A 12,166-nucleotide genomic window follows, 5' to 3' on the forward strand; every position below is an offset into this window, starting at 1 on the left:
TCCACAATGACGCATGGCAACAAATTCACCGCCCTCTGGTTGAAGAAATTCCTCTGCATCTCTGTTCTAAGATGACGGCCTTCAATCCTCTTGTACAGGCCTCTCTCACCGTGGGAAAACCACCTTCCTACATCAATTCTGTCCACACCTTTCAACGTTCAACATGTTGCAACGAGAATCCCCCTAAATTCTAACATATACAGGTCAAGAGCTGTCAAATGCTCCTCGTACAATAACCCTTTCATTCCCGGAATCCTCCTTGTGATCCTCCTCTGAACCCTCCCCAACATCAGCCCATCCTTTCTTAAATGAGGGGCCCAAAACTGCTCCCAATTCTCCACGCGAAGTCTCCCCAGGGCCTTATAAAGCCTCAACTTCACATCCCTGCTCTTAGATTCCTGGCAGAATAAAAATTAGTCACCTCCATTCACATCAGCACATTGGCTTCCTGTTGGAGTCCCACTGGACAAGGATCTTGCTTCCTCAACACTTTTAGGTGTATTTCATGGAATTTGAGCTGCTGATCACAAAAATCACCTTAACATTTCCCTACCACTTAGTTTTTTAGATACATCTTATTTTTGTGATTTCCTGCCCTATTTTAATTCCACTTCAAGCGTACAAAACCGTGAAGTGCAACATGTCATTAAAAATTCATTTCCTGCATTCGCACTTGGACTCATTCCCCGCTGATCTCGGTGCCGTCAGTGACAGACATGGTGAAAGGTTTCACCAAGACACTGCGACCCTGGGAAAGTGGGATCAGGGCAATTGGAATCCATCAACGCCGGCCGACTATTGTTGGACACTGACAAGAGAGGCATCAGATGCTGAGAACAAACGAAAATCAGCGGCAAAACATTTTTAGGCCGGTTGAACTGACACAACGTGTCAGCATCATTATGCGATTAAACAAGCTAAATTCAATAAAAGTTAATTTAATGTTTCTCCTACTTTCTATGTGATACAGCAAATCTAAAATTATCTTTGTGTTCAGCTGGAAGTCGTCCATCAGAATCCTCAATTTTTTTCAGAAAGTAAGCTTTGAAAAAAAAAATTGTTGTTCAGCGTTATTGGTAAGTGCACAGAATAAAAGAATCGGATGGGCCAGTACCGGGTGAGATTCAACGATCAATGAAAATCTCCAGTATCCAACCTCACACTTGTGAGGGGAAAAAGGGAGTGAGGGAGTTGTTGATGTACCACACTATCCCTCGTTGAGAACCCAGACGAGTCTGTTCACAGAATTGCCGCCACCCTGGAAATCAGGGCCATCGGGAATGCCTTGTCCACGTGGGCAGCGAACCAATGGGAAATTACAAATTGGGAAACTTTTTCTCAGCTTGGCGATGGGGTGAGAGAATCACGTTGAGGAGCTGTTAAGTGAGCACCACTTGGTTAGGGCTCTGGACAGCCATGGTCAGAGCCCCTTCATGTCCAGCTGCATCTGGAAACACAGGACACCAGGTAAAAACACAAAATTAAAATGGTGGAGCTACTGTCATGGCCCACAGGGGAGCTGAGACAGAGCGCTTCCTTGCGGGGTCCCACCGCCCAGTGCAACTGCTGCCGGCTCTGCACAGGCTGTAAACAGCCTGTTAAAGGAGAACGGGGAGACTACCCCACCCCCATTTGGGAGCAGAGGAGATGACCCATGGAACGGGGACCACGGTGACGGACCAGTGAGGGGCTTGGAGGCTGAAAGACACATGCAGGCGGCGGATGAGGGATTCACACCGGGCTGCGGGAATGGCTAGAGTCTGGCCTGGAGGGGCTACCAGGTATCGGAGCAGGGGTGCGAGGGAGCACTGAAGGGTTCCTGACCGTGTCGGACGGTTTGGATCTGCTGATGGTTTGGACCGGACTCCGTGGGGCTGCAGGGGCTCTGGACACAAATCCACGGGCACTCGGTAATTCTGGGAGGGGGGGGGGAATTCTCTTTGCTTCTCTTTCTCTGACTGTAAGGGATGCTTCAGGCCATTTCTGGCGATGGTGAATCTTTGTCTCCATTATGGTCGACTAAGGGAAATTTTGTGCTACAATTCCTGGTTTAAACCTTGACAATAATCCAGACCCATGGAGGGAGGGCTAAGTGGGGGAAAGGCTGGGAGAGGGAGGAGAGAGGGGAGGGAGGGCCGGGAGAGGGAGGAGAGAGTGGGGGGAGGGCTGGGAGAGAGAGGAGAGAGCGGGGGAGGGCCGGGAGAGGGAGGAGAGAGCGGGGAGAGGGCCAGGAGAGGGAGGAGAGACCGGAGGGAGGGCTGGAGAGGGACTGAGCCAAAATGACCACCCCAGGACTCAGTTCCCCACGTCCAAGTTCCAAATACAAAATAAACTTTACACAAAGCAAAACTTTATTTTAATATATTTATACATTTATATATATTTATATATTTATCCATATTTATGCGTAGATTTTTTTTAAACAATAACAAAATAAACTTTCTATTTGACCTTGAAGGCTGCAGCCCCCCTTGCCACCAACTCTCTGGGGGACAGGAGACTGGGACCTCTTCCCTTGGAGCCCAGAGAGGCCACAGGCTCTGCCTCGTTCATTAACCCTCCACTGCCCTTTCAGCCTCTTCCATCTCCCAGAGTCAGTCACCTTCCTCCAGCCCCCAAAACCTGACTCGTCAGGTCAAGTGGAATCTCTCCCAACTCTCCCCATCTCCAATCTCCAGCAGTTGGGGATGGAGGCCGACTCTTCCCCAGCCCACCCACCAACAGGTCCCGTCCACCCTAGTCGTCAGTCACGATGGCTCTGAGGCCAAATATCAGTCAACAAAATGGCCTAAGGTGAGTGTGCACAGAGTGTGGGGAGGAGAGGAGGAGGGCGGGAGGGGGAAGGGCATCCCCAGGCGTCCGACCCCCGACAACCCTTCTCCCAGATGACCCTACCACAGGCCAACGTCCCCCAGAAGGCCCTACCCCAGGCCAACGTCCCCCAGAAGACCCTACCCCTGACCAACATCCCCCAGAAGACCCTACCCCCGACCAACATCCCCCAGAAGACCCTCCCCTGGACCAACATCCCCCAGAAGACCCTCCCCAGACCAACATCCCCCAGAAGACCCTTCCCTGGGCCAACATCCCCCAGTCAACCCTCCCCCAGATGACCCTGACCCTTCACCAGCCACTAAAATATGGACGAGCCGCCCCACTCAACCAGGTACTGGACCTTGTTGCCGAGGGTCAGTCTCCGGGCAAGGATGCGCACCGTCTCGCCCGGAGCCAGCCTCCCCATCGCCCCGAAGTAGCTGTTCACTGAGGAGCAGAAGTACGACAGGGGCAGGTCCTCGTCACTGGAGTCGCACTGCGATCTGCCGTCCCCAGGGTTGTCAACCCCCTCCTCCTCCTCATCCTCCTCCTCGTCCTCCTCCTCTTCCTCCTCCTCTTCCTCGTCCTCCTCCTCGTCCTCCTCCGTCTCTGGGGCCTCTCCACCTTCCTCACCTTCCGACAGCCTCTCCCCAGGGCCCACGGCTCTGGCCTGGGTGCTCGCTGTGTCCCTGGAGAGAAACAAGGTAGGGAGACGAGAGTAAACAGTGCTCCACGTGGAGAGGGGAAGGGAGGGGAGGGGGGACAGACCCTGGGGCCACCCTCTCCCCATCCCACCTCCAACAGACCCCACCCCGTCCCACCCTCTCCTCATGTGGGACCAATGTTTGACACCCTCTGGTGCTGTGCAAAACTGACAAACCCTCCATTGGGTGCTGTGCAGGGCCGATGTTTGACAACCCACTCTCAGGTCTGTGTGGCACTGACAATCCCGCCCTCGGGTGCTGTGTGGAAGACCCATGAAGGGATTGGGGTTGTGGGAACGGGGGAGGAGTTTGACCAACATGACTGCTGACCCCGACACCGAACGGTCGGGATTCCGTCCGGTGGGATTACTGGAGTTCCCGATTGAATCTGGAGCAAAACCAGAAATGCCTGTACACCCAACCTTTGGACAGGATTGGATCAATACATTTATCCCAAGGACGCTGGAACACAGATAGATTTGAGCTGCATCTGTCGGTCAACGTCCCTTCACGGACGCTGTGGCACAGAGACAGCTCTCTTTTTACTCCACTTTTCAATACCTTGAACAAGTCAAATTTATTCCCATCCGATTGTCCAAGTACAACCCAATGAAACAGCGTCCTCCGGTCCTCGGTACAAAGCACACAGACGCACAGCCAGACGTAACACATGTACAGGCACACAGTAAGGAAACAGGACAAGTATATCATCCACACAAATCAATACATGTCTCGGGTGGTCAGTGTGAGCAGTTATTTTGGTCGTTCAGCATCCTCCCTGCCCGTGGTCATATTAACGCAATTAAAATTATAATTTTACCAAAGTTTTTGTATACTTTTCTAGCAGTACCTTCCTTCGTCCCTAAAATATTTTTTAACAAGGTAGACTATCAGGTGTCTTCGTACATTTGGAATCCTAGACTGAGCAGAAACAAAAGAGGGAGGAAAGGCTCTCCCTGATTTTAGATTTTATTACTGAGCCATTAACACCCAATTTATGACTGTCCTTTATGGGTGGGTTTGGAGAGGGGGATCTCTTTGCTGGGAGATCCTCAACCCTTCCTCGTCTGCTTCACAAACCCATCTCGTGGGGATCACACCCAAAATTAATAGATGACATCTTAACCCAGTAGTTAAGGATTTGGTTCAGGATTTAGGTTTAATAATTTTGTTTTATCCAGTAAAATACATCTTAATTACTTTTTAAAGCATATGTGATTGATCAGGCGTTTTCAATATGTTAAACTAAAGGAGTAAATAACCTCTTCAGATCTACTTACAGGAGACTGTTCAAATTCCTTCAATCAGTTCGCAGACAAATAAGATTTGAGCAATTTTTTTAGGGATGTTCTGCCTACTTCATGTCTAAACTCTCCCTCTGCTTCCCCATCTTACACCCACTACAAAAAAGGTGCATTGCCACAATATACAAATGTTTACTTAACTTGTGACTGACATCCAAGAATAAAATTACAGGTGCTTGGGGAATTGGAATTCCAATTATTTCTCCCAGACAATCAATATGATATTTTTCATTGAGTAAATACTTCATCAATCTGTGCCCGTCATTCCTGGATTCAGCTCCAGGTGAAACTTCGGAGAATACGTGTCTGAAGATAAGTTGGCCCGTATTTTTCCCAATGTAAAACCCCACTTGTGACAGGTGCAAAGTTGAAGTGGCCATTTTAACTTGCATGTTCTGGTCACGTTCAAAACTAGATCATTTCTGGAAAGGTGTCTTTGAAAACCCCACAAAAGTTCTTGGGTTAGAATTACACCCAAATCTATTAACAGCTATTTTTGGAATCACACCAGCGGGGCCTGGGCGTTTGCCTGTGTACAACATTATTGGCTGGAAAAGCCCTGTAACTTAAATGGAGGGGCCCGAACCCACCGACTCGACTTCAATGGCTCATCTGTCACATCATGTGTTTAAGTTTGGAGAAAATCAGGAGCCGGGCATTTGATGCACCTTTTAAATTTGAAGACATTTGCCGACCATTTCCTTATAGTTTAAGGATTATGATTTTTATACTGGATTCTCTCCTCATTCCTGACAGTAAATCTTTGTTTTCCTACTTTTCTCTCAGACAGACGGCCCAGTCCCTCTATCTTTATTTTTAGAGGGGATTTGGCAATAATTTTTTTTTCTCTTTTGGTTTTACAAGAGGAGAAGAAATTTGTGGATAATATACATTTGTTAAATACTAACCTGTTCTTTTTCTTACAGACTTGTACATACATGACTCTCCCCTTGTAGATATGTTCATTATAACTCAACAAAAAGACAGAAACGATACATACATGCATGTTCGTCTATACCGATGAACATTGCTGAGTGCTCGCAGGGAGGTGCAGTTTACAAACCACACTGGCAGCCGAGACCAACTGATTTTAATTGAGCGCGCGCCTGTGCGCTTGTATCGCCCAGTTCCCAGCAACGCTTGTAACTCCTGGGGCAGAAACGACGTGGAACCGGCACTCTGCCCCCCCCCCTCCCCCATAACCTGGTTCGCTTGTATAATGCAGTGTGCAACACCGCATTTTATACAATGTATCATGGCAGAAAAGGCTGCCAGTCTGTTTGCGATGGGCTGAGCTGAGCAGCCACCCCGTGTGACATCAGCCCAGGGAAAGGAGACCCTGCTTCTGTCTTGATGTGAAAAGGGGAGGGGGGGGGGTCAGGGGGGCTGAGTAAAGAGATTTTCTCACCCAGATTCGAACGAGGGAGAGGATGATTTCAACCTGCGGACGGCGTTGGACGTTGGCTGGATCGAGGCGAACATCATCTTTGGAGGTGTCCTGGGGAGGGGAGGGAAATGGTTTAAACCTGTTGACCCACACACTCCCATCAACATGAGATCCTCACACACATTCACGAGGAGACCCTGCTCCCGGGAGTCGGGGAGTAATTACTCCATCATCTTTCACAATCTGGGCATCTCTGTCCCCTCCCGTCTCAGACCCCTCCCTCCCTCCCTCCTCCCCAGAAACCATAAAACATAGGCCATTCAGCCCATCTCTTCTGCCCCACCATTCAATCATGAGTTAATCCATTATCGTACACAGTCCCATTGCCTAGAGCGGGGGGGGGGGGGGGGGGGGAGGGAGAGAGGAGAGAGCACGAGCGCTTACTTCCTCGTCTGCTTCACAAACCCATCTCGTGGGGATCACACCCACTCCCCCCATCCTGCTCCCCCCTCCAAACTGGGTCCCGTCTGCTCCTCCCCTGAATTGGGTCCAGACCCCATTCTCCCCGTGGACAGACCTGGTCCGGGCCCAGAACCCATCCTCCCCGTGGACAGGCCTGGGCCCCATCCGCCCCTCCCTGTGGACTCACCTCTCAGTGCTCTCCCTGATAGAGCCAGTGCTGCAACTGCCTCGGCTCCCTTGATAGGCCTGGTTTGGGCTGGACGGATCTGTCACCACATTCTGCAGGATGAAGACAGTGAACAGTTGATCATAGGCCTCTTCCCTCCTCCCAGAGACCCCGCACTCACCAGCTCACCAAGCATTACCAGCCTCCCCATCACCAGGCTCAACACCACCTATTACCTCGAGGACGTTCCCAGGTCAGAACCTTCTGGAAGACGATTGTGTGACGTTCAGAAACAGTCTTCATGACTCACTAGCCAATCAAAGATACGGTCACCTTCCTCTCTCCCCATCCCACCCCCACACCCGCGCCTTGTGTCTCAGGATCTTCCCCATGGCCGGGCCTTGTGATTTAGGCCCATCCCCATGGCTGGACCTTGTGTTTCAGGCCCGTTCCCATCACTGGTCCTTGTGTCTAAGGCCCGACCCTCCCTCCCCATCATCCGCCCCTTCCATCCCCCTCCCTCGAGCACCTGCGTGATGGCCTTCTGCAGCAGTCTTCGAGCCCTCCTGGTCTTCAGGGCGTACAGGTCCTGAGGGTCTCTCCGCCGCTGGACTCTCTTCCCTTTCCTCAACCCCTTGGCCACAGCCCTGGGGGAGGGGGGGGTGGAAAGGAGGGGGAGATAAAGGGGAGAACAGCGACAAGGTGAGTGAACATGTCTTCTGAGGGGAGGTGGGTTGATGGCGGGGGAAAAGCGAGGGGGGTTCTATCCTCACACACACCCTCAACTCACTGAGTCACACCTCTGGGGGTTTCCATCCCAATTCCCTTCCACTCCCTGACCAAGGGTTCGATCACACCAGACAACAAAGTTTCTGTTTCCTCAACATTTTTGGGTGTATTTTGTGAATTTTGGGCTGCTGGTTACAAAAATCACTGTAAAAATCCTCCCATCTCCTACCGTGTTTTAGTTATAACAATTTTTGTGACTTCCTCTCATATTTTAAGTCCACTTCAAGCATGCAAAACCATTAAGATTTTCCGTGTTTGCGCTTGGATGACTTCCCCGCTGATCTCGGTGCTGTCAGTGACGAACATGGTGAAAGGTTTCACCAGGACATTGCGATCCTGGGAAAGCGGGATCAGGGCAACTGGAATCCATCAGCGCCGGCTGACTATTGTTGGACACTGACATGAGAGGCATCAGATGCTGAGTACAAATGAAAATCAGCAGCGAAACATTTTTGGGCCGGTTGAACTAATGCAATGTGTCAACATCATGATTAAACATGTTAAATCCAATAAAAGTTAATTTAATGTTTTTCCAACTTCCTATGTGATTTAGCAAATCTGAAATTATCTTTGTGCTCAGCTAGAAGTCGTCTATCAGAATCCCCAATTTGTTTTCAGGAACCAAACTTCAAAGAAAAATTGTTGTCCAGTGTAATCTGCAGGAACACTCTCCAGGGTACCACGAAGCATCAGGTTAGGAGGCATTTCAGCCCTACAGGCCATGCTGACCCAGGTGGCATTGTAGGCTCACTACCCCCCCCCCACCATCGAGATCATCTATGGGGAACGCTGCCATCAGAGAGCAGCAGCAATCGTCAGGGATCCACACCCCCCTCCCCGGCACATGCTCTGTTCTCGCTGCTGCCATCAGGAAAGGTATCAGGGCCATAAGACTCACACCACCAGGTTCAGGAACAGTTACGTACATTGTCAGAGTACATACGTGACATCACTTCCCTGCGATTCTCTTCCCTGCGGGCCAGGCAGAATTACCACTTACTGGTGGTGCAAAAAAAAGTACAGTGTATCCATGTAAACAAATAAATGTAAACAAACTGCAATTCAGAGAGGAGAAAAAAAATCAATAACATGCACGTCAAGAGTCATTAAATGAGTTCCTGATTGAGTTTGTCGTTGAGGAGTCTGGTGGTGGAGGAGAGCAGTTGTTCCTGAACCTGCTGGTGTGAGTCTTGCGGCCCCAAGACCTCTTTCCTGATGGCAGCAGCGAGAAAAGAGCAAGTGCCGGGTGGGGTGGATCCTTGACTATCGCTGCTGCTCTCTGATGGTAGCCTTCCCCATAGATGTTCTCAATGGTGGGGAGGGTTTTGCCTGTGATGTCCTGAGCTGTGCCCACGACACTTTGCAGGGCTTTACGTTCAGGGGTATTGGTGTCCCCGTACCAGGGTGTGATGCAGCCTGTCAGTGCACTTTCCGTCACACCTCTGGAGATATTTGCCAAGGTTTCCGTTGTCGTACCAAACCTCCGCAAATTCCTGAGGAAGTAGAGGTGCTGACATGCTTTCTTCATGATGCCATTAGTGTTGGATCCAGGAAAGATCCCCTGAGATAGTGACTCCCACGAACTTAAATGTGCTCACCCTCCCCACTTCTGATGGCCTGATGATCATTGGATCTCCCCCTCACCCACACAGCAGGGCATAATTTATAGCAGACAATTAACCTGCAAATCTTTGGGGATGTGGGAAGAAACTGTAGCAGCTGCAGGGAAGGCGTGCCAACACCAGTCAGCGTCTCAGGTATGATCGAACTGTCTTCCCACTGCATTGACCTCGCCACCTGCTTTATTGGAGGTTAGTGGGGGCACGGAAGGAGTGGGGGTCCCCCCCTATCCCCCAGGATTCCCACCCTGTCCTGTGGATGGGCCTGCCCACCTGCTGGGAGGGCTCGTCTGGCCAAGAGAAGGCACTGCCAGCTGGCTGGCCACTTCCTGGAGCACAGCAGCGGATGGTGGGTGCGGGGGAAGACGCTCCTGCAGCCCAAAGATGCATTTCTTCTTCTTGATCTCCTTGCCGGAGACGAATCTGGGGAGGGCAGGGTGGAAAGGGCAGGGGGAGGGGGTTTGGTGGGGGTAAGGAGGAGGGGGGGAGAGGGGAGGGGCAGGGTAGAATGGGCAGGGGGGGTGTTGGTGGGGGTTGGGAGGAGGGGTGGAGTGGGGAGGGGAAGGGCAGGGTAGAATGGGCAGGGGGGGTTGTTGGTGGGGTAGGGAGGAGGGAAGAGGGTGATGGGGAGGGGGAAAGGGAAGGAGAGGGGATGGCAGGTGGGCAGATTGGAAGGGGCAGAGAGGCGGGGGTAGAGAGGAGGGTGAGAGTAGGGGAGATGGGGAGTGTTGGAGGGGAGAGGGAAGATTCAGAATCAGAATTTATTGTTGTGGATCCTATCACAAACTGTGGATTTGCAGCTGTGTCACCATGGAAACATTTCTATAAATTACATTTCCTTTTTTTAAATGTGGACATACAGGCCATTTGACCCACGAGCCCGTGCCACCCAATTAACATACATCTCCCTCAGGTGGGGGCGGGGGGACACGCAGACATGGAGCGGATGTACAAACTCCTTAGACAGCGCTGGATTCAAACCCTGGTCGTTGGCGCTATAACTGTGAGGTGCTAACGGCTATGCTAAATAGTGCATTAAAATTGGATGGGGTGAGGGTAATTTTCCGTTCAGGAATCTGGTGGCGGGGGGGAGGCAAGGGGAGATATGAAGTTGTCCTTGTAACGCTGGGTGCTCATCTTCAGGCTCCTGGACCTTTTCCCTGCTGGTAGCAAGGTGAAGAGGGAATGGCCTGGGATGGGGGGGGGGGTGGTCCTTGAGGATAGAGGCTGCTTTCTTCCTGTCCTGTGCATCCTCCATAGCAGCAAGGACGGGTGGGGGTGAGAAATGAACTGTTCACAAATCCCCAGGCGGAGTCTTCATGCCCTTGGTCAAGGCCGGACCCTGGTCAGGGCACTGCTGGGGATGGGTGACCGTCAGAGTGGGCTCAGTTCTCACCTCTCCCGATGGGTGTTCAGGGTGTTCAGCAGCTGATAAGAACGTTTAGTCTTTGCCACTTTTGAGAGCTGGAAACAGATACCACACAGGTTATATAGAACATAGAACACAACAGGCCCTTCGGCCCTCAATGTTGTGCTGACCTATATATTCCTACCAAAATAATAACTAAACCCTCCCTATCTCGTAACCCTCTATTTCTCTTCCATCCATATGTCTGTCCAAGAATTTCCTAAATGCTCCTAATGTTCTAGCCTCCACCACCACCCCTGGCAAGGCATTCCAGGCCCCCACAACTCTGTGTGTAAAAAAAACAAAATCCCTGACGTTTCCACTAAACTTCCCTCCCTTCACTTTGTGCAGATGTCCTGTCGTGTTTGCTACTCCCGCCCTGGGAAACAGGCGCTGCCCGTCCGCCTTATCTCTCCCTCTCAGAATCTTGTCGACCTTTATTAAGTCTCCTCTCATCCTTCTTTGTTCCAGAGAGAAAAGTCCCAGCTCTGCTAACCTGGACCGTTGACCCCCTCCTGTACCCACCTCTCCGACCCCTGCACTCTGACCCCACCATCGCCCCTCCTGTGACCACCTCTCTTGACTCCGCACTCTGACCCCACCCATATCCACCTCTCCAACCCCTGCACTCTGGCCCCACTATTGTCCCTCCTGTAACCACCTCTCTTGACTCCGCACTCTGACCCCACCCATATCCACCTCTCCAACCCCTGCACTCTGACCCCACCATCGCCCCTCCTGTGACCACCTCTCTTGACTCCGCACTCTGACCCCACCCATATCCACCTCTCCAACCCCTGCACTCTTGACCCCACTATCGTCCCTCCTGTAACCATCTCTCCAACCCCACACTCTGACCCCACCATCACCCCACCCGTACCCACCTCTCCGACCACCGCATTCTGACCCCACCATCACCCCTCCTGGACCCACCTCTCTGACCCCCCCCCACTCTGACCCACCGTCGCCCTTCCCGTACCCACCTCTCCGACCACCGCACTCTGACCCCACCATCACTCCTGTACCCACCTCTCCAACCCCCCACACTCTGACCCCACCGTCACCACCTCTTCGACCCCCACACTGAGCCCACCACCGCCCCTCTCTTACCCACCTCTCCGACCAGAAGGTTGTCCCAGTTCTCGTTGACGAACGCCAGGATCTCTTGCTCAAAGTCAAAGTACTTCCGCCTGAAGCAGCTGGTGAGTTGATAGAGGACGAGGTGGGCGAGAGTCACCCTGAAGGTTAGAGTGTGCAGCTTTACTGTTACTACCCATGTGCCCTGGTAACCGTCAGAGGGCAGCCAACTAGAGGCTCAGTGTCCCAAGATCAGTGACCTTCCCTCATTCTGTTCCCCCCTCCCCAACCTGGGTCCATGCCAACGGGACTGATTTCCCCTTCTATCCCGCAATCTCTCCTGCATTTTGTGACCTCCCAACACAGGCCATTCTGCTCCTCAGCTCTTGCTGTAACCCCATTCCCTCATTTACTGTACCTACATGTGTAAATGCCG

The 12,166-nt window shown here is 51.8% G+C and overlaps 1 protein-coding gene across 4 annotated transcripts in view; it reads right to left on the minus strand.

The window, feature by feature from the left end:
- Nucleotides 1-3,052: 3,052 nt before the first annotated feature.
- LOC138754648 (PHD finger protein 1-like) overlaps nt 3,053-12,166 on the minus strand; it is a 32,312-nt gene continuing 23,198 nt past the window's right edge. For 3 of the 4 annotated variants that reach the window (XM_069919223.1, XM_069919222.1, XM_069919224.1), the window contains exons 9-15: nt 11,768-11,891; nt 10,642-10,709; nt 9,519-9,668; nt 7,367-7,484; nt 6,859-6,950; nt 6,231-6,320; nt 3,055-3,503 (exon numbers count right to left, since the gene is read on the minus strand). In XM_069919223.1, the coding sequence (XP_069775324.1) occupies nt 3,134-3,503; nt 6,231-6,320; nt 6,859-6,950; nt 7,367-7,484; nt 9,519-9,668; nt 10,642-10,709; nt 11,768-11,891 (1,012 nt within the window). In that variant the 3' untranslated portion in view covers nt 3,055-3,133. Of the gene's footprint in view, nt 3,504-6,230; nt 6,321-6,858; nt 6,951-7,366; nt 7,485-9,518; nt 9,669-10,641; nt 10,710-11,767; nt 11,892-12,166 lie in introns of all 4 variants that reach the window. The other variant, XM_069919221.1, reaches the window with a different exon arrangement.

Source organism: Narcine bancroftii, chromosome 2 (genome assembly GCF_036971445.1).
Source record: "Narcine bancroftii isolate sNarBan1 chromosome 2, sNarBan1.hap1, whole genome shotgun sequence".
NCBI lineage: Eukaryota > Metazoa > Chordata > Chondrichthyes > Torpediniformes > Narcinidae > Narcine > Narcine bancroftii.